The sequence below is a fragment of the Silurus aristotelis genome (genome assembly GCF_946808225.1).
Source record: "Silurus aristotelis genome assembly, chromosome: 13".
Lineage (NCBI taxonomy): Eukaryota > Metazoa > Chordata > Actinopteri > Siluriformes > Siluridae > Silurus > Silurus aristotelis.
Genome location: NC_139586.1, coordinates 28,682,252 through 28,708,620, shown reverse-complemented (window position 1 = coordinate 28,708,620; position 26,369 = coordinate 28,682,252). Strand labels below are relative to the sequence as shown.

Below are 26,369 nucleotides of genomic sequence, written 5' to 3'. Positions count from 1 at the left end.
TAAGTGTATGGATCCCTATACATCCATGGGCACAAAGAGGTGAGCAGGTTTACTGCCCCCTGCTGGACATATGAGCCAGTACGTGTTTGCATGTTGTCTCTACCTACCTTTCCCAACATCAGGAGCATGGAGCAAAAGCTTGGCAAGCTCAAGGACTCTCCTTACTAACACACACACACACACACACACACACACACACACACACACACACACACACAAACACACACACATTCTGATAGAGGGGTAGCACATGCTATACACACAGTGGGACTGTAACATATTGGTATCTTGTCCAGTCTTCCAAATACACTTTATGGACAAAAGTGTTGAGACTACCAAATCGGATTCAGACAATTGTAAAGGACATTCTGCTTTACATGGTTGGAGGATGTGGAAGATCTCCTGCTTTAGAGCTCCAACCCTATTGAGCAGGATGAATGTGATTGCTGACTGCACCCCAGGCCTTCTCCTCTTGTACTCACCTATATCAGTATCTGACTTTACTAGCATGCTTATAGCTGAATGAATCGCCACAAAATCTTGAGCAACATCTTCCCAGAAGAGTGGAACTAATGATAACAGAAAATGGGAACTAGATGTGGAATAGAATGGTCCAATCTTATGGTCTAACGGTGTCCACAAACCTTTGTCCATACTCTGTAGCACAGTGCGACCCCTTTAGCTGAATGTCCGTGAGTGGATGCTAGGACTGATCACTCAGAGACGATTGTTCTGTCCCTGGAAGTCTGGAGATGATGTGGACAGCAATACATTTTCAGCATGTTTCTGCCTGACTGTGAAATTCTATGCAGTGCTCTTTCTCTCTACCACCTTTGGAGAGGTTAATCCACCCTCCACACTCCTTCTCCTCAACTACAGACCCACAAAGCAAGTCAACATCCACTGCATGTGTGGAGATCAGACACAGATCTCACACTCCTGTATGGTTCTTTCAGCCTTCTAATGGTTATTGGAGTTGCATGACTGGATATTTGAGAAATTGTTTTATCGAGTGTATTGATGGATAAACAGACAGCAAGCACTTTAAATCTGAATTGTATACACTGTTAGATATCTACAAGAGTGAAGAATTCAAATTCTGGAGAAACTAATAGGTTATTTAAGGGGTTGAAGGAATTTATTACACATTGTGTGCTTGCTGTCTGTCCAAAATCTCTGTAATACATATCACACACACGGATTTCAAGATTTCAAGATCCTGTGAATTATCCTTTTTCTATTTATCATAATATTTTGTTTTAGTGTTACAGCTACATTGTGTGAACAAAGTATTGGGACACCTGACTTTTCCAGCCATATGTAGTTCTTACCATAAATTTGGAGATATGCAATTATATCGGATGTCCTTGGATGTGCTTCACTTAAACTAGCAGGCCCAAACCTGTCCCAGCATGACTGCCCCTGTGCACAAATCTCCATGAAGATCTGCTTTCTAGTAGAAGATCTCCTGCTAAAGAGCTCCAACCCTATTACACAGGAATAATGTGACCTTTCTCACCTACATTAGTACCTTACTTTACAAACACCCTTGTGTTGGAATGAATCTCCACAAAATCAAGAGGAACATCTTCCGAGAAAAGTGGAGATCATTATAGGGAAAAAAAAGACTAGATGTGGAATGGGAAGTTAAAAGATCTTATAGTCAGGTGTCCAAAAACATTTGCCCATATAGTGCATCATTATACTGTTAAACAATCATTGTTTAGACCTATGCATGGATTGACTTAAATATAGAATAAAACCAAGTTCCTTCTCAGTTCCTCTTGTGGTAGAGGCCATTTATCTTCACACAAAACAGGGTCAGAGTCTCTGTTATGCAGAGGATCATGAGCATGAGCTACTGAGTTGAGAACCTGATTTGTGAGCTCTTTTTTCTGCTGCTCATCCTCAGGCTCCGGTGTGGACGATTCTGTAGGAGAGGTGTCCATCCATGTTGAGGTCTTCACTCATCCCAACACAGGCGAACACAAGGTCACAGTGAAAGGTCAGAAGAAACCATTTTTGGGAGATTTCCTGAAGGATTTGTCGCTTCACTGTTGAAATGTTACGAAGCAGACGAATTTCTCTTGTAGTGGTCGCTGCAAACGACCTGAGGTGGCAGACGTCTGGAATATTCCGCCCCTTCGTAGAGGTCTACATTATCGGCCCTCACCTGAGCGACAAGAAGAGGAAGTATGCCACTAAATCGAAGAACAACAGCTGGGCTCCTAAGTACAACGAAACATTCACATTGTGAGTATAATCTCCTAAATTCATAAATCTTTTCCAAACATGGGTTGTTGTGACTGCAGGCTTTCATTCCAACCAAATATGATGCACATGTGATAGATGGAATTCAAGAGGAACCGATTGAACATAGTTATATAGTCAGTCACTGCTGCTGAGGATAGTTCCACATGAACAGCCTGAAGATCCATTAGGTTACTGTGGACAGATAAACTCACTGAAGATGGATTTGGGTTGTAATTGATAAAAACAGTTCTTCTACAATGGTTTAGGGCTACAATCACCATAAACAGTTTTGAATTCAAATCTCTATTAGTAAACAGCTGATAACCTCAACGATCTTCTTCTTCTTTCGGCTGCTCCTGTTAGGGGTCCTGCATATTCTCCCTCACCACATTCATAAACCTCCTCCTTGGTCTTCCTCTTTTCCTCCTTCCTGGTGGCTCCATCCTCAGCATTCTCCTACTGATATACCCCATGTCCCTCCTCTGCACATGTCCAAACCATCTCAATCTCACCTCCCTCACCTTGTCTCCAAAACGTCTTACATGTCCCTCTAATAAACTCACTTCTAATCCTGTCCATTGTCGTCACTCCCAACGAACATCTTCAGCTCTGCTAACTCCAGCTCCGCCTCCTGTCTTTTACTCAATGCCACCGTCTCTAAACCATACAACATCTCAGGTCTCACCACAGTCCTATAAACTTTCCCTTTCACTCTCACAGATACTCTTCTATCACAAATCACTCCTGCTGTCATTCTTCTCCACCCACTCCACCCTGCCTGCACTCTTTTCTCCACTTCTCTAACACACTCTCCATTACTCTGCACTGTTGACCCCAGATACCTGAACTCCTCCACCTTCTCCACCTCTTCTCCCTGCAACCGCACCCCTTCATGGTGTGACTGATCAACCTTTTTCCCCTGTAGTTACTGCAGGTCGGAACATCTGCCTTATTCTTAAAGATCGGTACCAGCACACTCCTTCTCCATTCCTCAGGCATCTTCTCACCTTCCAAAATATTGTTAAACAACCTGGTTAAAATCTCCACTGCATCTCTCCTAAACATCTCCACGCTTCTACTGGTATGTCATCTGGTCCAACCGACTTTCCACTCTTCATCCTCTCAATCGCTGCTCTCACTTCCTCCTTACTAATCCTATTCACTTTCTGCATCACATCTCCACATCACCCAACCTTCTCTCTCTCTCTCTCTCTCTCTCTCTCTCTCTCTCTCTCTCTCTCTCTCTCTCTCTCTCATTTTCCTCGTTCATCAGCTGCTCAAAATACTCCCTCCATCTTCTCAACACACTCTCCTCACTAGTCAACACATTTCCATCTCCATCCTTTATTGCTCTAACTTGCACCACATCCTCCTCGGTTCCTCTGCCTGGCCAATCGCCACAAATCTTTTTCTCCTTCCTCAGTGTCCAACTTCTCTTACAGCTCCTCATATGCCTTTTCTTTGGCTTTCGTCACATCCCTCTTTACCTGCTGCTGCATCTCCTTGTACTCCTGCCTACTTTTCTCATCACTCTGTCGATCCCAATTCTGTTTCTCCAACCTCTTTCTCCTTATGCTCTCCTCCACTTCCTCATTCCACCACCACGTCTCTTTGTATTTCTTTCTATTTTCAGATGTCACACCAAGAACCTTTCTAACTGTCTCCCTCATCACTTCTGCAGTAGTTGCCCAATCATCCAGCACCTCTTCACCACCACCGAGCTCCTGTCTGACCTCTTCCCTGAACCTCACTCTACACTCTTCCTCCTTCAGTTTTCACCATCTTATTCTTCTTTCAGTCCTCACTCTCCTCCTCTTCTACTTCACCTCCGAACCATCCTACAGACCAATATCCGATTGCTGTCCAGCTACACTGTCCCCTGCCAACACCTCACAGTCTCCAATCTCCTTCAGGTTGCATCTCCTACATAGAACATAGTCCACCTGTGTGCACCTTCCTCCACTCTTATACGTCACCCTCTGATCCTTCTTCTTCTAAATACGTGTTCACCACTGCCATTTCCATCCTTTTAGCAAAATCTACCACCATCTGCTCTTCCACATTCCTCTCCTTAAAACCATACCTACCATCACCTCCTCATCACCTCTGTTCCCTTCACCTACATGCCCATTAAAGTCTGCCCCAATCACCAATCTTTCATTCCTAGGTTCACCTTCTACCACTTCATCTAATTCACTCCAGAATCTTTCCTTCTCCTAAGAGTCACTAAGAGTGATCTGACCTGTGCAACACCACTGGCGGAATTAGCTGATAACTTCAACAATGTTCTAGTGTTGAAGATGAGGATGAGGTTACCTTATGAGTTTGGTTCCTCTGAAGGATTTTTTTTCTCATATCACCTCTTTATTCTCTATGTATACATTTATAATGTTAACATTTATATTCAAAATTTATTTCATTCTATAAAACTGAATGAACGCCTGCCACCACACTCACCCTTTCCTTTCCCTACATAACCTACACAATAATACGAGGTGGTATCAGAAAGTTTCGAGACTGGCTTTGTTTACAAGAAACTGCTTTATTTATCTGCTTTTACACACTATCACCTTTAAAATAGCCCATTTGGGTTTCGTGCTGGATCTCCGGAATAGAGTCAAAACAGCGAGCTGGATCTTTATTTTAGGGAAGAGGGCAGAAGCCCAATCAGGTGAGCAGGGTGGGAAGTTGTTTTCAACGAGAAACTCACGTGTGAGGAGATCTCCGTGACAGGGTGCGCACGTGGTCACAATAGCAGACATGGTAACGCAGGTGGTGGAGAATAGCACCAGTTGCACAGCTCCCAATGTACACAGGACAATATCTTTTGGCACACTGGCCTATGAAGGGCAGTTCTTCCTGTGACTGTGCATGCAGCCTTGTGCTGCCATCTGTTGGCGTGTTACAAAACGAACAGAAATGTTTGATGCCACCTCGTACTTCACCATAAAATGCAACAATGCAATTTTCTTGTGCGCTAGTTTAGTTTGTTAGCTAGCAACTACAAGGAGAGTTTAAGTCAAACCGAGACTTTTAAAGTTACAGGTAAAAAAAAATACACAGAACTAAATGGCTATTGTGTCCTATCCCGGTTTGACTTGAATGCCCCTCATAGTTATTTAAGATGCATTGGTGTATTTAGATGTTCAGGATCAATTAGCAATGAAGTAACCTGAGGCCTTTATCTGTAACCGTGACTAGTACGCTGAGTAACGAGGTGGGGCCGGAGTGTTATGAGCTGCAGGTGTGCGTGAAGGACTACTGCTTCGCGCGAGAGGACCGCACCGTAGGCATGGCCGTGCTGCAGCTGAAGGACGTGGCGCCCCGCGGGAGCGTGGCCTGCTGGCTCCCGCTTACCAAACGCATCCACATGGACGAGACGGGTCTGACGGTCTTGCGCATTCTCTCCCAGCGCAACAACGACGATGTGGCCAAAGAGTTTGTCAAACTCAAATCCGACCAGCGCTCTGCAGAGGAAGGCAGAGGGAGCTAAAGGTAGAAGGAAATGGGGATTTGCAAGATAACTGGCCACCTCTCTAATTTTATCTGTTGAGTGTTGCACTAAAACAAACACACACACACACACACACACACACACACACACACACTGCAGATCAGAATACTGAACCAATCCTACGAAACAGTGACTTTGCCATAATCTGCCCTGAGGCTTCAAGCACAGTGCAGAACATATGAAGATACAGGTACACACTCCTGAACCCGTAGAATACTTGATGTTTGTGTGGTGTCCTTGATTTTCAAAAGTACATATTATATGGCACAACCTGAAGGTTGAAAGATATTTATCTAGATATTCATACATAAATATATTTAAAAACTGCAAATATTCTTTCAATAATATATCAGAGCTAAACGTCTGCCGTCATATCGGGAAATGTCTAAAGGGATCCTTCTTCTTTTTTTTTATCAAATGATTACAGAGCAGAGCAGAGATACGCCCGAGTGAAAGCAGGATTGCTCTAATGTAGTGCCATCGATGCCTCTCAGAGCCCTATTTCTTACTGTTTATGAGAACGATGTCTTGAACGAGACTTTGGTGTGTAAAACTGCCTTGTTTATCATTCCTGCACCTCCACATGGGTGTCTGAGCATCAGGGTATTTCTCCTTTCTTCTCAGTGAGATGTTTCTCCATTACGTTTGAAAGGGACACTTTTAATGGGGGCCAATGCTTTTTTTAAAACAAAAAATAATAAATTATGCAAATCTTTTTCTCGATCAAGCACAAGACGATGGTTGTATTATGAAGTGAAAACATGGCTTGCAAAACCGTGCAAGGACCAAATACATCTCACGGAGCAAAGGAACAAATTTCTTTTTGCCGATTCTGTACATCCCACTGGGAACGATAGGAATTTGGAAGCTCACGATGCGCTGTATGGGTTTATTTACGTAATTCTAGAGTCGTATATGTTTGATCGACAGTGCAAATGAAGGCTACGGGGGGGGTAAAGTTGATTGAATGTCAGAAATGTTGGTATGTTTGGGTGAAGTATTCCTGTTCAACACACTGCCATGCCTCTCTAACGTCCACTTGTTTGGGTTTTATTTCATTTGTGTGTGAGCATGTGTGCCTTGCATGTGTGGTGTATCAAGTGAGTGCATGACCGAGATTTTATAAGGCATTACGGCGACGTGGGTCAGGTGCAAAAGGACCTTATACGACGACGTACTGACTCGTTCGCCAATTTAATTTTATAACGAGGCGTCCAATCGTTTTTAAGAGATACAGCATCTTTATCTCAGAACAATTCTGGCGCTGTTGCCATAGCAACCCAAACCACCCCCAAATTGTCTTGCCAGCCATCTAAGTGTTCAGGAAAAGCACAACGTGAACGTGTACTTCGTGCTGGAGGATTTAATACGTTCCCTGTCACGCGAGAACACCCCTTCATTTCCAGACATTGAGCAGTCAGTGACAGGAACACAGCTTTTCCACCCCACTGGTGTTCCACAGGGTTTTATAGCACAGCGTAGGGTGGAGATAATGACTGGTTATAGCTTTTTGTGTGTGTGTGTGTGTGTGTGTGTGTGTGTGTGTGTGTGTGTGTGTGTGTGTGTGTGTGTGTGTGTGTGTGATTTATCTTCTAGCTGAGCTAAAGATCTCACCGATTATTGGTGTTCGCTGGGTTCATCACATGATGTGTTTTTATTAATGCCTGGATCATTTATCATAAAAAAAAACCCTAATTAAATAAAACACCTGCATACTAATGGATCATATTTACGCACAAAAATAAAAATAACTATTACATACATGGTGTATACAGTGCATAAACACAGCTACACTACATAGCCAAAGTTTTTGGACACCTGAGTTTCCTTCTGTTTTTTTTTTTTAACATCTCAATCCATATTTAGTCCCTGTTCGCTCTTCTAATAATCTCTACTCTTCTGGGAAGATCTTTTGGAGCTCACGTCATTTCCAGCGGGAGTGCAGATCTCTACCTCCAACCTTGTGCAAAAAAGGGTAACTCAGTGGTTAAGACGTTGTATTTCTGCTCAGAAGGTCAAGCTGCCACTGCTGGGCCTATGAGCAAGGCTCGTAAACCTCAACTGCTCGGTGGTGTGAATGAGATTAAAACAAGTTGCTCTGGATAAGAGCCATAAATGCAAACAGTTTGTAGAACATATTGCTGGAAAAGTCGTGTCCCAATACTTTTGAAAATGCATTCGCTCACGTTTTAGATTAAATAGGCCACGTTTTGAATAAAGATGTGTATCCACACTGATGCGTTTCGTCGTCACGTTAAAAGGGATGTCATGTGAAGTGAGCTGAAGATTCAAAAAAAAAAAAAAAAAAAAAACTCAACCTCACATTTTGTCTCTGGATGAAAACTTCTGCTATTTCGAATATTATCTGAAACCAAAATGACGAATGCTGTCTCATTTCAAATGGTCTAGGAAACCAGTAATGATGATGTCACTGGGTGTTTTTCATCCAAAATAGTGTATAATACTTTACAGCCACAATTATACACCCGAACGTTTCTTATCGAGACTGTGTGAAGCTCGGAAACAGACCGCAGGACCGCCGAACGCTGCCCAGACGCTCTGAGAGGCTCGGAAGCTGAGCCTGAGATGTGACTATCGATAAGAACCGAGAAGAGGCATAAACTTGTGAGAGCACAAACAAAGCACAGAGAGATCCTGATTTTATGCTCACACACACACACACACACTTACACTCACTCACTCACTCACTCACTCACTCACATACATACAGTGCAATGATGTCTGCCCCCCCCCAATTCCCCCCCCCAGACTCCAGATCCTTAGATAGGAAGCAGTGCATGTTGGGATAAGATCTCTCTCGTGCCAGCATGTTTGTTTTTTTTTATGTGATTTTGAAGACCGTGGTAATTTTTGTTATTTATTTAGAATATTTGGTATTATTTTCTATTTTTGGAAGGCTTGTGAATATATAAATATGTGTAGTGATAGAGTACTGAAGCATGAGAGACTTTTTTTATACAACAGATGTTTATAATTTCTGTTTTTCTAACTATTATTGTTCTTATCGGGGATGAAAGTGAAACTAATAGCATTTTTTTTTTTGCTGTGTTTCTACTTAATAAATGGTCATAAATATATTAAATAAATGGCTATAAAAAATGGTGTCTTTCGTTATTATTAGTAGTAAATTCCAAGATTAGAAATTATTAACAATTATTATAAAGGTAATAATTTAATCAGTACATGTTTTACTTGTTCCTTTTGTTTCTATGCAAAAAAAAAAAAAAAAAAAGAAAAAGCTATGAAGATTTCCTTTGACCAAATCTAGAAAAGTCCAGAACATAATTTGCATTGAAAAATCCTCCTTTAGAGAACAGCAGCATTACACACTCAACATCTGGACAGTTCATTTCTCCAAAACTCTCCAAATTTGTTCTTCACTAGATGGAGATTTCTTACTTTCTTACTTTCTTTCTTTCCTTCTTTCTTTCTTTCTTTCTTTCTTTCTTTCTTGTGAGATCTTATGATTTCTTTCTTTTTTCTTTCTTTGTATATATTGTGATCTCTTTCTTTTCTTCTTTCTTTCTTTCTTTCTTTTCTTCTTTCTTTCTTTCTTTTTCTTTCTTTTGATGTATTGTGATTTCTTTCTTTTCTTCTTTCTTTCTTTCTTTCTTTCTTTCTTTCTTTCTTTCTTTCTTTTGATGTATTGTGATTTCTTTTTCTTTCTTTCTTTCTTTCTTGTGAGATCTTATGATTTCTTTCTTACTTTCTTTCTTTTGATATATTGTGATGTCTTTCTTTCTTTCTTTTGATATATGGTGATTTCTTTCTTTCTTTCTTTCTTTCTTTCTTTCTTTCGTGATGCAGTTCATCTCAGAGCACTTCAGTAGGATTTAAGTGCGGTGTCTGGGCAGGTCGCTCAATGATAGATATCACTCCAGACGACCGTCTGCTCTCTAAATAACACTTACAGAACTCAGACGTATGCTTCAGACGTACTTATCATCTTGCTACAGTGAAGTCGTTTCCAATGAGCCGCAGTCCAGACGGAACTGCATGGTGTTGAAGTACGGAATGGGAGCTGTGTTAGTTCAGGATTCATTTCGCATTCCGTAATCTTCCCTGCTCCAAAACAACCCCAAACCATTAAACTTCCACCTCCATGTGTGTCTGTGAGGGAGTCTGATCACATCTTCTCTCCTGTTTATCATCTTACACACGTTCTTCTGTTAGAGACAAAAAATGTCCCATTTTGGACTCCACAGAACTTTTTTCCACTCGTTCACTCACATTTTTTTGCATAGAAACAAAAGGAACATGAACATGTCTCATAAACCATCAAAGCCCCGAAACTATTCAAATTACCACAAAATATTTCTCAAATGTAAACACAAATATGGAAGTCATCTTGTTTTTCTTTACGGGGGTTCATTAAAGTGCACTTGGTGTGCTGCAGGTCCTCACAGATCCTCCCTCAGACTCTGCGCAAGAAGTTGATCTTGAGAGCTTCCGGGATCAGCAGCTGTTCGGAGATGATTGGTGGAGACGCTGTGAATGGAAAGGTGACGGGGAAAACCCTCCGAACATCCAGCAGAAGTGCTGTTTGGTTTCCATCTGGACGTTCCTTCAGCAGCCCCTGGTAAACCCCGTAGACACGAAGTTAATGCAACAGCATCTTCTAAATCTTTTAAAAACGTGCTTTAATATTTTCTGCGTTTGTACCTGAATGATGCGAATGAATTTGAGCGTGACTCTCTCTTCAGCGTCGCTCTGTGGAGTGTACTGAGATAAAATCTTCACAACCTGCAAAACAGGATCATGATGTTAACAAACATCACCTTCACCTTACTCTCAATAAAGCGGCACTATAATTCACCACGGTGCTCCACCTGCTGGCTGGACAGGGCATTGCAGGTATGAACTATGGACTGTCCATCAGCCTCGGTTTTCTTGCTCATTTGGAGGAGCTGTGCTGCCTGGATCAGAGGCTCTAGTGTGGCTGCAGCGCCCCCTGCCTGCAACCCGCGACTCCTCAGCCACTCCTCAAGTAAACTCACATTATAGCTGAGGAAAGAAAAAAAAATTTATTATAAAACGACACGGTTTTATATCCGTAAAAAAAAATTATCTAAATTAATTTGTCCCTAATGAGCACGGTGAGGGAGAAAACTTCCAAAGACAATATGATGAAGAAACCTTGAGAGGAACCTTGAGAGAACTTCATGTATCAAGAGCTTTAAGTGTTCACTCATATGTTCTAGATTTACAATATTCATGTCTGAGATGTAAGAAGTTCTAAAGTAATATGGAATCAGGTGTTTTTATTTGCTAAAGATTCAGTACTAGGCGACATTGCTGACCGGATCACCAGGCCACGGTTCCAGCAGCACATGTCTCTGCGGAGGACCAGGCTGTTCAGCGTGCAGGCAACGAGCAGGTGTGTGAGTTGGCGGAAAGCCTGTTCAAACAGGGCAGGAGGAAGCTTCTGGCGCACCAGTGCAGCGTGCAGAGCTCCAAGTTCCCTCAGAAGAGTCGCCATGCTGGTCTCATCCGGAGATCCTGCACGCCGAGGATCAGAGCCTGCCCGGTTACGAGAGGTGACCAGCTTTACCATGGCTCCAGACAGGCCTGGGATAGTATCACTCTCCAACATGGCTGGAACTGGAGCAATGCAGAAAAAAGCGAATCATGACGGATACAGAAGTCAAATCAGTCAAAGAGTCAAAGGTTTGTAATAATCAGACGGTTTTTCTATCAAGGAGAGAACTTTTCCCTCTAGCAATAAACGCTGTGCATGTTCATGTCTCATGTTGGGAACTCTTTCATTGATAAATTTCCCCCTAAATTCTATTGGAAAACCTGTGAGGAGAACATTGCAGGAACCGTACCAATGATGGGTTGCAGGTGGCTCTCAGAGATGGAGAGGAGCTGCTGGTAGGCCTGAATACACACATTCCCAAGCACTCGTTCCTCCTCCTTCAGCTCCACCTGCAGAGGGAGCAATTTTCTCCCTGTCTCCTGTTCAACCACAGACACATTTAACACGTTTTAATAGATCAAAGATCTCCACATCCCTACCACTATAGTGATTATTAATGATTAGTAAAGAAGCGTAAATGTTTCATCTGCACTGAATTTATAACTGATAAAACTTTTTACAAAAGTATTGGGACACCTCACTCTTCCAGCCATAAGTGGTTCTTCAAACACAATTTATATCAGATTTGTATCAGCAGTTTGGATGAAATTGTCTTAGAACTAGAACTAGCAGACCCAAACCTGTTCCATCATGACAATGCCCCTGTGAACAAAGCTAGCTCCAATAAGATCTGCTTTAAAGGGCTTAAAGTAGAAGATCTCCTGCTATAGGTCCATATACACCCTTGAGCCTGAATGAATCGCCACAAATCTCCAGAAAATCTTGTGGAACATCTTCTCTGAATAGTGAAGCTTATTATAAGAGCTCTACACTGTATAATTTTATCATTAAATCGGTATTTTTGGAGTGAAAAGATTATTTCCTTCTCAGCCCTTAGACGCTTGTTTGTTTTTTGGTCTGCACTAAAGATAGAAATGATGTTGCAGAAGTGTTTGTTGAGAAGAGTGTTTCTCAGTCATGCACTGTATCACTGATATTACTGCTGATCACTCAATTAATCAGCACACGGAGGAAAAGAGCAGCTGGGACCTGTGTGGTGGACGAATGCTGGGTGAGCAGGTCTTTGAGCAGGTAAGCGTTCTTCAGCCACAGAGCCGTCATGTCCAAATCGCTGCTGTGCTTCTAAAGCGGGAAACAAACAAAATCCTATGACCTCATGTGAAGAATTTAAACAGACATTTCAATCAGATGCAAGAAACCCAAATGCTGATACTCTTCATGATCATGATGTTCAAGAAAGAAAGAAAGAAAGAAAGAAAGAAAGAAAGAAAGAAAGAAAGAAAAGGGGCTTTATACTTGTTACATGTACATTACATCTTTCTTCACATATCCCAGTGATGTTAGGAAGCTGGGGTCAGAGTGCAGGGTCATCTATGATACAGCACCCCTAGAGCACAGGTGGTTAAGGGCCTTGATCAGGGGCCCGAAATGTGGCAGCTTGGTGATACTGGGGCATGAACCCCAAACCTTCGGATCAGTAATGCAGACCACCGAGCTAATAAATTAAAAATATAAATTTGAGTAGAATACTTGACAGGAACCAAACTTAAAAAGAAACCTTGAGAGGAACCAGACTTAAAAGTAACTCAAAAAGGGACCAGACTCAAAAAGGAACCTTCAGAGGAACAAGCATCAAAAAGAAACCCTGATTATTATTAGATATTCTTTACATTTAGACTTTGGCAGATGCCTTCATCCAGAGCGACTTACAATTACCTCATTTATGAATCTTGAGCACTTGAGGACTTCCCCAAATGCCTAGCAATGGCAGCTTGGTGGTGCTGAGATTTGAACTCACAACCTTCCAATAAAAAGTCCAACACTTTACCTACTAAACTACCCCATATTGCATTTCTTTCATCATAGATCCATCGTTACTGAGGTTATCAGCTGTTTACTGACCGAGACTTGATGTATAGTCAATGAAAAAACTCAAAGAGGAAAGAAGTACTCAAAAACGAAAAAATTGAATTTTAAAAACCAGACTCAAAAAGGAACCATACTCAAAAATTTACATTGAGAACCAAACTTAAAAAGGAACTCAAAAAGTAAAAAAAAAAAAAGGAACTCAAAAAGGTGGAAAACCTGGAAAAGGAACCTTAAGAGGAACCAGAATCAAAAATGAGCCTCATCATCATCATTATTTACATGAACTGCATTTGGCAGATGCTCTTATTATCAAAGCCTAAAATTATCACTTCCATGCAACTTGAGAGTTAAGGGCCTTGCCCAAGGGCCCAGCAGTAGCAGCATGTCCCAGTGATGCTGGGATTTGAACTCACAACCTTCTAAACAGATGTCCAACACTTTAATCACTGAGCTCCTCCTTCTCCCATTTCTTTCATCACAGCTCCATCATTGCTGAGATCCTGCTATCAGCTGTTTGCTGATGAAGACTGAAGTGCAGAACTTTTCATAGCAATGAAACAATTTTTCCGTTTCGCGTGTTTGTGATCAAGTTTTACTTTTAGCGCTGCTTTGATTCCGGTCACTGTGGCCACACAGAGGCTTCGAACTCGAGCTTCGTCCCTGCAGATGTCCGCCTGACGCATGCACAGGAAGACGAGCTGTGCAGGCAACCCGGGCGTCAGGGAGAGAGCCACGTCTGCTCGCACGTCTGCAGACATTCAGTAATGAGAGAATGGAAATATTATAGCTATCGTACTGCATTGTGTGTGTGTGTGTGTGTGTGTGTGTGTGTGTGTGTGTGTGTGTGTGTGTGTGTGTGTGTGTGTGTACCTGTAATGAGGTTTTTTATCAGTCTGCTCTCATCTCTCTTCCGACACTCCAGAAGGCCAGTCAGTGGCAGGTTAGAGCGTTGTGTTGTATTCTGAGACATGGTCTGATCTGAGGAGACACCAGGTATTTGTGAATGTATGTAGGTAAGTGTGTATGTATGTGTGCATGTGAGTATTTGTGTGAGTATTTGTGTGTGTGTGTGTGTGTGTGTGTGTGTGTGTGTGTGTGTGTGTGTGTGTGTGTGTGTTTTTAGTACATTTCGACAGGCCTGCAGACAGTAGTTTGTCTCTCACTGCATGTTTTATCTCCTGTAGTGCCGTATTTAGACTGCGGCTCTCCCGTTCCCGTAGATCCAGCTTCTCCATTTCCTCCTGAACACACACAGAGTCAAAGCACTGGGGTTTTTATTTATAGATGAACCAGTTTCGTTGCAGAAAAATGCTGGAGATGGGAAGCTGTGAGTGAACTTATGCAGATGATCACCTTCAGATCTTTGCTAACTGAATTGTCTTTAGTGTGGGCTTCCTGGAGTTGCTGAGTGAGAACAAGTTTCTCCTGCTCCCACGCAGGGCTTTGAGCCAGCAGCTGCCTCTCCATAAACCTGTAAAACACATAACATTGCTATCACATATCACACACACACTCACACACACACACACACACACACACACACACACACACACACACACACACACACACACACAAGACACATAATGCAAATATTGGGGACACCTGACTGGGGTTCTTCAAAGCCATACGTGGTCCTAATTTGAACTAGGAGAACCCAAACCTGTTTCAGCATGACAATGCTCCTGTTCACAAAGCCGTAAAGAGATCTGCTTTACATGGGTTGGAGTGGAAGATTTACCTCAGGCCTCCTCACCACACCTACATCAGGACCTGACTTTACTAACACCCTTATGGCTGAATGAATAACCACAAAAATCTAGAGGAACATCTTCCCAGAAGACTGGAAGTACAAATAGATACTAAATGTGAAATTAGAAGTTCAAAAAGTACATACCAGTCTATTGGTCAGGTGTCCTCAAACTTTTGTCAACTTTTGACAAACACAAAAAGTCTTTTTTTGGATCAGAAAAGCAAAATCACACATTTAACAATTGGTAGCAATAAATATTTTACATTCAACATTAAACAAGATTAGCAAATTGACATATAAGAGTGAAGGAAGGTGCACACAGGTGGACTATGTTCTATGTAGGAGATGGAACCTGAAGGAGATTGGAGACTGTAAGGTGTTGGCAGGGGACAGTGTAGCTAGACAGCATCAGATGGTGGTTTGTAGGATGGTTTTGGAGGTGAAGAAGAAGAGGAGGAGAGTGAGGACTGAAAGAAGAAAAAGATGGTGGAAACTGAAGGAGGAAGAGTGTAGAGTGAGGTTCAGGGAAGAGGTCAGACAGGAGCTTGTTGCTGGATGACTGGGCATGAGGAAGGAATGAGGAAATGCAGGAGAGCATAAGGAGAAAGAGGTTGGAGAAACAGAATTGGGATCGACAGAGTGATGAGAAAAGTAGGCAGGAGTACAAGGAGATGCAGCAGCAGGTAAAGAGGGATGTGGCGAAAGCCAAGGAAAAGGCATATGAGGAGCTGTAGGAGAAGTTGGACACTAAGGAAGGAGAAAAGGATTTGTAGCGATTGGCCAGGCAGAGGAACCGAGCTGGGAAGGATGTACTGCAAGTTAGAGCAATAAAGGATGGAGATAGAAATGTGTTGACTAGTAAAGAGAGTGTGTTGAGAAGATGGAGGGAGTATTTTGAGCAGCTGATGAACGAGGAAAATAAGAGAGAGAGAGAAGGTTGGATGGTGTGGAGATGTGAAGCAGGAAGTGGATAGGATTAGTAAGGAGGAAGTGAGTGCAGCAATTAAGTGGATGAAGAGTGGAAAGTTGGTAGGACCCAATGACATATCGGCAGAAGCATGGAGATGATTAGGAGAGATGCAGTGGAGTTTTTAACAAGATTGTTCAACAAGATTTTGGAAGGTGAGATGCCGCCTGAGGAATGGAGAAGGAGTGTGCTGGTACTGATCTTTAAGAATAAGGGAGATGTGCAGACCTGCAGTAACTACAGGGGAAAAAAGTTGATCAGTCACACCATGAAGTTATGGGAAAGAGTAGTGGAAGCCAGGCTGAGAGAAGAGGTGACCATCTGTGAGCAACAGTATGGTTTCATGCCGAGGAAGAGCACCACAGACGCATTATTTGCTTTGAGAATGTTGAAGTATAGAGGAGGAGTTGGAGTGGATTTAGAGAAAGCGTACGACAGGGTGGAGAGAGAAGCTGTGGTATTGTATAAGGAAGTCTGGTGTGTCAGAGAAGTATGTGAGGGTGGTGCAGGACATGGTGTGACAGCAGTGAAGTGTGCAGTAGGAACGACAGACTGGTTCACTGTGGAGGTTGGACTGCATCAAGGATCGGCTATGAGCCCTGTCTTTTAAGTAAAAGACAGGAGGTGGAGCTGGAGGTAGCAGAGCTGAAGATGTTGAGGTTTTCGTTGGGAGTGATGACGATGGACAGGATTAGAAATAAGTTTATTAGAGGGACAGCGCATGTAGGACATTTTGGAGACAAGGTGAGGGAGGTGTGATTGAGATGGTTTGGACATGTGCAGAGGAGGGGCATGGGGTATATCAGTAGGAGAATGCTGAGGATGGAGCCACCAGAAAGGAGGAAAAGAGGAAGACCAAGGAGGAGGTTTATGGATGTGGTAAAGAAAGACATGCAGGTAGTTGGTTTGAAAGAGTCAGATGCAGAGGACAGAGTAGTGTGGAGACGGATGATCCGCTGTGGCGCCCCCTAATGGGGGAAGCTGAAAGAAGAAGTAGAAAAAGAAGAAACAAGATTAACAAATAGATTTGGTGAATGAAACTGACTTGTTGGCCACGTGGAGGTGAAGGTCATCTCCTTGCAGAGTTGCTCCTGTGTCTTTTGACTCTCCCAGATCATCTAAAAGATTCTACAAAACCCGAGACAGTACAATATTCATGTGCTGGATAATCAATCTAAACATCTGCCAGTTTTTCAGATACGCCCAGTATACAGGTGCACCTTGAAGGAGATACAATCACTGAGTGTAACATCCATCTGATCTAATCCATGTTTCTCACGATGTCTCTGAGCTAAACGTATAAGCTACACATAAACAGATGCTCGCACGCTTTTACCCAAGCCTTATTGGAATCGGTTTATTTGAATTTCTAACGTTTTGGAGGAAAAGATCTATTCTTTTACTCAAGTAGGATCTCTGCCAATGATCATACCATTTTCTTCTCTCTGAACCTCTCTGATCCATCCTCTACTTTTGGATGACAACCATTGATACTGAGGACAGTTCCCCATAAACATCCTGAAGATATTTGAGATGAATATGGATGATAGAAACATTGGAACCATGATGATTTTTGGACTGTTATTAATATAAACATTTCTGCTACAGTGGACTACAATCACCATGAACACTATTACAGTCAAGTCTCCATCAGTTGATGACCTTAACAAGATGGAGCTCTAATGAATGGACTTTCAGGGTCACCCCGATAAGGATGTGGTTCACGTTGGAGTCTAGTTCCTCTCAAGGTTTCTTCCTAGTGTTGTCTCAGGGAGTTTTTTCCTCAACATTATAACAGATGTTCTCCACAGTCAGTAATGCTACAACCCTATTTGGTAGGTGTTCCTCATAATACGATAATTCAACAAATTTAATTTAAACTACAATCTATTTGATGTATGTATGATGTATAATTCTGAGATCAATGATCTGAGATTCGTCTCACCAAAGGTGCCTCTGTGCTGCCAGGCTTCAGGTCAAACATTGAGGAGACGCTGATCCTCCTGCTCTCGTCAGAAGAAGAAAAATCAGGGAAGTTGTCGAAGGATGGAGAGATGGGAGAAGTAGGGTCCAGAGAAAAGCTCTGAGTGGAATCGGTTCTTCTGGTTCCAAACCATCGCTGCTATCATACAAAGAACAATGGAGAGTCTGAATCTTATATGATCTGAGCTTTTCACCCAGAATGTACCAGAATGTTCTTATGTACAATGCACTTTCTTTCTCGTCCTGTCTCTTAGTAGAAGCAGCAGTACCTCAGCTGGAGGGAGCATGCTCATATCCCTCAGGTTGTCATATCTCTGCTCTAATCGAGTGAATTCCCTCAGCAAGCCCTGATATCTTCTCCGCTCCTCCTCCAGCTCGGCCTGAACTGCAGCTCCTGCCTGAGCAACCGACTGCTGCATGCTCTCTAACACACACACACACACACACACACACACACACACACACACACACACACACACACACACACACCATTAAGGATGCTGTATTTTATTTACTGTGTTGAGAACATGAGTCTTTGTTAGAGGTACAGTGTATGGTCAAAATTATTGGGACACAAGACCTTTCCATTAAAAGAAAGAAAGAAAGAAAGAAAGAAAGAAAGAAAGAAAGAAAGAAAGAAAGAAAGAAAGAAAGAAAGAAAGAAAGAAAGAAAGAAAGAAAGTGCTGATGTGTATATTACAAAATTTTACCTTCTTGAATTTTCTCCAACTCCTTTAAACGTGTGATCAGATCATCTCGTTCCTTCTCCAAACAGTCCCTTTCCACTTTCAAGGCTTCTATCACCTGCAGAGAAAAAAAGAAAATCAGTAGAAGAGATGCTTCTAATGTTCTCAAAGAAACATTCCACACGTGAAGAGAAGTTCATAGGGTGTTGTAGTAAGATGTGGTAAGGTGTAGTGTGGTGTAGTGAGCTGTCGTGTGGTGTAGTGAGCTGTAGTGTGGTGTAGTGAGCTGTCGTGTGGTGTAGTGAGCTGTAGTGTGGTGTAGTGAGCTGTAGTGAGCTGTAGTGTGGTGTAGTGAGCTGTAGTGTGGTGTAGTGAGCTGTAGTGTGGTGTAGTGAGCTGTAGTGTGGTGTAGTGAGCTGTAGTGTGGTGTAGTGTGGTGTAGTGAGCTGTAGTGTGGTGTAGTGAGCTGTAGTGAGCTGTAGTGTGGTGTAGTGAGCTGTAGTGTGGTGTAGTGAGGTGTAGTGAGCTGTAGTGTGGTGTAGTGAGCTGTAGTGTGGTGTAGTGTGGTGTAGTGAGCTGTAGTGTGGTGTAGTGAGCTGTAGTGAGCTGTAGTGTGGTGTAGTGAGCTGTAGTGTGGTGTAGTGAGGTGTAGTGAGCTGTAGTGTGGTGTAGTGAGCTGTAGTGTGGTGTAGTGAGGTGTAGTGTGGTGTAGTGAGCTGTAGTGAGGTGTAGTGAGCTGTAGTGTGGTGTAGTGAGCTGTAGTGTGGTGTAGTGAGGTGTAGTGTGGTGTAGTGAGCTGTAGTGAGCTGTAGTGTGGTGTAGTGAGCTGTAGTGTGGTGTAGTGAGGTGTAGTGTGGTGTAGTGAGCTGTAGTGAGCTGTAGTGTGGTGTAGTGAGCTGTAGTGTGGTGTAGTGAGCTGTAGTGTGGTGTAGTGAGCTGTAGTGTGGTGTAGTGTGGTGTAGTGAGCTGTAGTGAGCTGTAGTGTGGTGTAGTGAGCTGTAGTGTGGTGTAGTGAGCTGTAGTGAGCTGTAGTGTGGTGTAGTGAGCTGTAGTGAGCTGTAGTGTGGTGTAGTGAGCTGTAGTGTGGTGTAGTGAGCTGTAGTGTGGTGTAGTGAGCTGTAGTGAGCTGTAGTGTGGTGTAGTGAGCTGTAGTGTGGTGTAGTGAGCTGTAGTGTGGTGTAGTGAGCTGTAGTGTGGTGTAGTGAGCTGTAGTGAGCTGTAGTGTGGTGTAGTGAGCTGTAGTGTGGTGTAGTGTGGTGTAGTGAGCTGTAGTGTGGTGTAGTGAGCTGTAGTGTGGTGTAGTGAGGTGTAGTATGGTGTTACGATGTGTAGTTAGATGTAGTGAGGTGTAGTGAGATGTATTGTGTTGTAGTGCACTATAGTAAGGTGTAGTGAGGTGTAGTTAGATGCAGCGAGATGTAGTGAGATGCAGTGAGGTGTACTGTGGTGTAGTGAGGTGTAGTTTGGTGTAGTGAGATGCAGTGAGGTGTACTGTGGTGTAGTGAGGTGTAGTTTGGTGTAGTGAGATGCAGTGAGGTGTAGTGAGATGCAGTCAAGTGCAGTGAGTTGCAATGAGGTGTAGTGAGATGTAGTGAGATGCAGTGAGATGCAGTGAGGTGTAGAGAGATGTAGTGAGATGCAGTCAGTGAAATGTAGTGAGATGCAGTGAGATGTAGTGGAGACACAGACCTGTGTGAGCTGGTGAATCTCCTGAGCTGCTATCTCCTCAGCTCTCCTTTTCTCCTCTTCCTGTTTTGCAGTGAGAGTTGGAACAGCTTGGCTCTGCTCCTCGAGCTGCTTCTGCACTTTGAGCAGGGTCAAGTGCAGCTGATCCACTTCTGACATGTGTGACGTGCGTTCAGCATTGAGAGTTTCACGCAGAGATGCACTTTCTCTCGCCTGAGACACAACACACACACACACACACACAAACACATAATCACAGGTGCACAATGATCCCATTGGTAAACAAAAAACTGTCTGCTCTAAAATTATTGGCACCCTTTGAGACAATATGATGGGTACCACAGGCAATTCTTTTACTATAAACAGTGTGTATATATATATATATATATATATATATATATATATATATATATATATATATATATATATATATATATAAATATAAATAATGGGACACTTGAGCCTATTATGGTTGTGTGGTTTTTAAACATGCCATTCCAATTTAGCTCCCATTTCCTCTTATAATAAGCTCCAATCTTCTCTAAAGATGTACTACTAGATGTTGGTGGAGATTTGTGGAGATTGATTTAGCCATTAGGGTTTTAGTAATGTCAGGTACTGATGTAGGGGAAGTGAGGGGGCCTGAGGTGCAGTCAGCATTCACATTTATACATGTTCAATAGTGTTGAGGGTCAGAGCTCTATAGCAGGAGATCCTCCACTCCAACCCATGTAATCCATATCTTCATAGAGATGTTCACGGGTGCATTGGCACAGGATCAGAGCAGCAACAACTAATTGTTAAAATCAATAATAATGTAAACGAATGCTGTTACCAACTCATTTGCTCCTTTTAGCACACACACTAGATCTTTATTTCAAAACCATAAAATCTTTCTCCCTTACCTGTTGGTCAGCACGTAGCTGAAGCTGCATGAGTTTGACCTCCATGCCTTTGTTGAGTTCTCTGTACCTCTCCACAGACCGAGCCTCAGCTCTCAGCTTCCGCAACTCCTTACATGCATTTCTCCTGCGCACAGAGCACTGCATCAGCACCACCGCAGCCCGAACGTGCCTGAACCGACGCCGAGCGAGCCAGCATCGGACCCACGCCTGCAGGCAAACTGCTGCTCTTTCCATCAGCATCTACAGCCACAGTTACAGACACATCACTTCTCATTTCTCATGCAAATATACACACGTGCAGCACGTCATGGTCTCATAGATACTGTAGATTCACATCTGTCTGATTTAATGGCAGTAAATTCAGGTTCTTAGGACGTTCATTACCAGTCTGTATGTACGCCGAGCCTGCATGCCTCTGACAAACGCCTGGATCGTTACTGCAGCCTTTCTGGCAGTCAGGAAGTTCTGCCTCGCTGCTACCATACGGTACGTCTTCTGAATGACCAGTGCAGCTCGTGTGTACCTCAGCGTCCAAGCCAACCTAAAATCAGAGAACATCACAGTAATAATTAACACAAAAGCAAAAGACAGGAGTAAGAGAACAGTTTGGAAAACAGTTGGAGAACGGTTTGAGGAAGGGTTTGAAGAACGGTTTGGAGAGCAGTTTGAAGAACTGTTTAAAGAACTGTTTGGAAAGTGGTTTGGAGAATGTTTTAAAGAACTGTTTGGATAGTTGTTTGGAGAACTATTTGGAGAACCTTTTGAAGGATGGTTTACAGAAGGTTTTAGAGAACTGTTTGGAGAACAGTTTGGAGAACATTTTGGGAAACAGTTTGGATAACAGTTTGAAGAACTTTTTAAAGGATGGTTTGGAGAACATTTTAGAAAACTGTTTAAAGAATGGTTTAGGGAATTGTTTAAGATGGTTTAGGAGAACTGTTTGAAAAAATGTTTGGCAAACAGCTGAGAGAACGTTTTGGAGAAAGTTTTTTATAGAACTGTTTGTAGAATAGCTGCTCATTTTCACCAGTTCAACATGAGACTTTTTAAAAATAATCACTAAATATGATTATATCTTAATTTAAACATGACACGAGCTGCTCGTATGCCTGAGACCTCACTGTCTCTTTTCAGTGATGAAATGAACCAGTTTTGGATTCACCTGCGGGCCAGGGTTCCTCGAGTGTGTCTCTGCAAAATCAAAGCAGCCTGACGTAGCTGCAGGTACCGCCGGCGCTGGATCCATCTTCTCACCCAGCTCTGGATCTTTACCCCTGCTGCCCGCAGCCTCTTGGCTCTCAGCTTCTCCAGCAAGGCCACCTGACCTGCCCGGAAAAATATTTTTGTCTTGCCAAAACAGTACTGCTCAGGGTCGGGGATGAGGGCAGGGATTTCTTTTCGGCAGGATTCTCGCAAATCACCAACCGACAATCTATGAAGGAGAACTCTATAACGACTGAAGAAGTCCTCATATGTCCACCTGGAGGAAGAAAACGCGATTAAAGAAAAGCCAAACGTATTGGAACACAGGACTTTCCAAACATATGTGGTTCTTTATCACAAGGGTGTGCCACAAGGGTCAGTTCTGGGACCCCTGCTTTTTACAATATACATGCTTCCATTAGGAAATATTATTAGAAGGCATGGAATTAGCTTCCATTGTTATGCTGATGATACCCAGCTATATATTTCATCCAAACCAGGCGATACAGCTCAATTAGCTCGCATAACTGAGTGTGTTGAAGAAATAAGAGATTGGATGACCCATAACTTTCTGCTATTAAATCCTGATAAAACGGAGATTTTGCTCATCGGCCCAAAAAATAGTACACAGAAGCTCCAGCATCTCAGCCTGCATTTAGACGGTTGTTCTGTAACTACTAGTTCAACGGTAAAAGACCTGGGAGTTATTTTAGACAGCAACTTATCTTTTAAAAATCACATCAATCAAGTTACAAAAACAGCCTTCTTTCACCTTAGAAATATTTCTAAGCTAAGAAATATGTTATCTATATCTGATGCAGAGAAGCTCGTCCATGCGTTTATGACCTCTAGAATAGACTACTGTAATGCATTACTAGGTGGATGTCCTGCATCATTAATAAACAAGCTTCAGTTAGTTCAGAATGCAGCAGCAAGAGTTCTTACTAGGTCAAGAAAATACGATCATATAACCCCAATCTTATCGTCCCTACATTGGCTTCCTATTAAGTTTCGAATAGACTACAAACTACTGCTACTCACTTATAAAGCACTAAATGGTTTGGCTCCCATGTATCTATCCAGTCTCTTAACACGCTACAATCCGTCACGCTCCCTGAGATCTCAAAACTCTGGGCTTCTAGTAGTTCCTAGAATAGCAAAGTCCACTAAAGGCGGTAGAGCATTTTCACATTTAGCTCCTAAACTCTGGAATAGTCTTCCTGACAGTGTTCGGGGTTCAGATACACTCTCCCAGTTTAAGTGCAGATTAAAAACATATCTTTTTAGCAAAGCCTACACATAACACACATCACACACATCACATCACAACCTTGTGCTCCAGAACATCTGATCACATGCACATTATCAACTTGTGCTGTTAATATCATGAACAGCAGCTACGCTAATTCCTCTCCACTGCTTCTCTTTCTCTCCCCATCCCGAGGCTTCCTGAGGTTTGGCCAGCTCCAGTCACGTCCCACCTCGTGAAGATTATGGACCTATGGATGATCATGGAGAAGTAGATGCCGAGTGTTTAAAGGCCCTGGCATGGAGAAGCTGATGCTGGATCTATGATGATCACAAATTGTTCTGTATTGTTGAAAGATTTATGACCAAACTTTTGATGTCACCCATATGAGGATGGGTTCCCCTTTGAGTCTGGTTCCTCTCAAGGTTTCTTCCTCATATCATCTAAGGGAGTTTTTCCTTGCCACTGTCGCCACGGCTGCTCATCAGGGACAAACGCACACCATTCACCTTCACTGTTGTTTTCTGTAAAGCTGCTTTGAGACAATGTCTGTTGTGAAAAGCGCTATACAAATAAACTTGACTTGACTTGACTTGACTTTATCAAACTGTTCATACACACAATTGTGCAGGACGTCTTTGGATGCAGAAGCATGACATTTTCCCTTCACATGAACTAGGAGACCCAAACCTGTTCCAGCTCCATGAAGATCTGCTTTACATGGGTTGCAGTGAAAGATCTCCTGCTATAGAGCTCCAACCCTATTGACCATGATGATTGTGAGCGCTGACTGTAAGATCTTACCTGGATGGAAAACCTGCGGCGCTGATGCGGATTGTCTCCAGCACACCACACGCTCGCAGCTGCTGCACTGCTCTGTTAGGATCAAACCTGAGACGGAGAGAGACAAGCTTACTCGAGATATAAAGGCAGAACACTTGAAAAACCAAAGACGCTTGCACACACACACACACACACACACACACACACACACACACAAATATTATGTATATTTTATAATATATAATACTGTATGGGCAAAAGTATTAGGGCACCCATGCATTTGATTGGTGGGTTCATTTCTGAACATCCCATTTCACATTTTGTCCTCATTTGCTACAATAAGAACCTCCTCTCTCCTGGGAAGATGTTCCACTGGATTTTAGAGTGTGCTCGTGGAGATTTGCAGAGATTCATTCAGTTGCAAGGGTGGTAGTAAAGTGATGAAGGTTTGGTGACGTGGCCTGGGGTGCAGTCAGCATGACAGTTCATCCTGTTCAATAGGGCTGAGATCTTCCATTGCAACCCATGCGAAGCATATCTTTATTCAGAGGAGCACCGTCATGCTGGAACGGGTTCAGTTGAAAGTCCCTCAGCATCTCACTAAACCCCTAAATGCTAATGATCTTGAACAAATGGCTGAAAACACAGACGATATCCTCGCTAGCACATTAGACAGCGTTGCCTGGAGAACAACCTGGAGAGGTCTGGAGAGAAAATGGAGAAAAACTCAATTGGAGGTATTTAGAATTGCGTATAAAGATAGTATGCTCAGCTACAGAGAGGCGCTAAAAGCTGCAAGAGCTGAGCACCTGAGCAAACTCATAGAAAACGACCAAAACAATCCCAGGTTCCTTTTCAGTACAGTAGCTAAATTAACTACAAATCAGAGATCTGAAAAATGTGTTCCATCACAGTTTACTTAGTGAGGACTTTCTTCACTGAAATAATTGAAAGTATTAAAAGCACAATTGTGGAGGTCCAAACTCTGAGATCATCTCGTGATCCAGTCTCATCTAAAACTCCACAACTACACTGCTTTACATGTATAGGACAGAAGATCTGCATGATCTTAGCACCAAATCCAAATCAACAACATGTCTGTTAGATCCCATTCCAACTAAACTACTAAAGGAAGTGTTACATACAGCTGGTGAGCCTCTTCTCAATATTATTTACTCCACACTATCTTTAGGTCACATACCTAAACCCCTCAAGGTAGCAGTTATTAAGCCCCTCATTAAGAAACCTTATAGGGATCCAAACACGCTATCAAATTACAGACCAATTTTAAATCTCCCATTTATGTCTAAGATTTTAGAAAAGATTGTCGCTGCCCAGTTCTGTTCCACCTTACAAGAGAACAATATCTTTGAAGAGTTTCAGTCAGGTTTCAGGCTCCATCATAGCACAGAAACTGCTCTAGTTAAAATCACTAATGACCTGTTTTTAGCTTCAGACCAAGACTACATCTCTCTGTTAGTTTTACTAGATCTTAGTGCTGCATTCAACACTATAAATCAGGGGTCACCAAACTCAATTTACCTTTAATTATATGTTATTATTAATAATTAATGATATTTATCTATATCAGGGGGTCAAACTCAATTGCACAGGGGGCAAAACTCAAAGCACACTTTAGGTCAAGGGTCGAACAGGATAAACATTTATTGAACACACTAAAACAATGTTTTTTTAAACATAAAAATGAATAAAAACAGACAGGAATATTATTCCAGAATAAATAAACAAACTTTAAATAACTTAAAATATTTTGCTCTCCATAAAAATATCTCCTGTGAAACACCAGACGTCTCATAGCTTCATCATGCACCATTCACCTCGACTGTTGATTTCTGTTAAGCTGCATTGAGACAATGTCTGTTGTGAAAAGCGCTATAGAA

General features: G+C 42.5%; 2 protein-coding genes across 2 annotated transcripts in view; one reads left to right on the top strand and one right to left on the bottom strand.

Moving 5' to 3' along the window:
• The window catches only part of unc13a (unc-13 homolog A (C. elegans)), a 60,826-nt gene extending 54,338 nt beyond the window's left edge, over positions 1-6,488 (top strand). The window contains exons 41-43 of the mRNA XM_083559499.1: positions 1,913-2,005; positions 2,094-2,253; positions 5,455-6,488. Coding sequence (XP_083415625.1) covers positions 1,913-2,005; positions 2,094-2,253; positions 5,455-5,746 — 545 coding nt within the window. The 3' untranslated portion in view covers positions 5,747-6,488. The remainder of the gene's footprint in view (positions 1-1,912; positions 2,006-2,093; positions 2,254-5,454) is intronic.
• A 1,458-nt stretch (positions 6,489-7,946) lies between these two features.
• Positions 7,947-26,369, bottom strand: part of LOC310735819 (unconventional myosin-Va) — a 30,594-nt gene continuing 12,171 nt past the window's right edge. The window contains exons 16-34 of the mRNA XM_083558991.1: positions 24,490-24,576; positions 22,396-22,713; positions 21,618-21,774; positions 21,234-21,473; positions 20,332-20,541; positions 18,667-18,760; positions 18,226-18,380; positions 17,919-18,095; positions 17,019-17,101; positions 14,610-14,727; positions 14,383-14,497; positions 14,127-14,234; positions 13,853-14,004; positions 12,417-12,509; positions 11,617-11,746; positions 11,089-11,389; positions 10,618-10,792; positions 10,451-10,531; positions 7,947-10,364 (exon numbers count right to left, since the gene is read on the bottom strand). Coding sequence (XP_083415117.1) covers positions 10,203-10,364; positions 10,451-10,531; positions 10,618-10,792; positions 11,089-11,389; positions 11,617-11,746; positions 12,417-12,509; positions 13,853-14,004; positions 14,127-14,234; positions 14,383-14,497; positions 14,610-14,727; positions 17,019-17,101; positions 17,919-18,095; positions 18,226-18,380; positions 18,667-18,760; positions 20,332-20,541; positions 21,234-21,473; positions 21,618-21,774; positions 22,396-22,713; positions 24,490-24,576 — 2,956 coding nt within the window. The 3' untranslated portion in view covers positions 7,947-10,202. The remainder of the gene's footprint in view (positions 10,365-10,450; positions 10,532-10,617; positions 10,793-11,088; positions 11,390-11,616; positions 11,747-12,416; positions 12,510-13,852; positions 14,005-14,126; positions 14,235-14,382; positions 14,498-14,609; positions 14,728-17,018; positions 17,102-17,918; positions 18,096-18,225; positions 18,381-18,666; positions 18,761-20,331; positions 20,542-21,233; positions 21,474-21,617; positions 21,775-22,395; positions 22,714-24,489; positions 24,577-26,369) is intronic.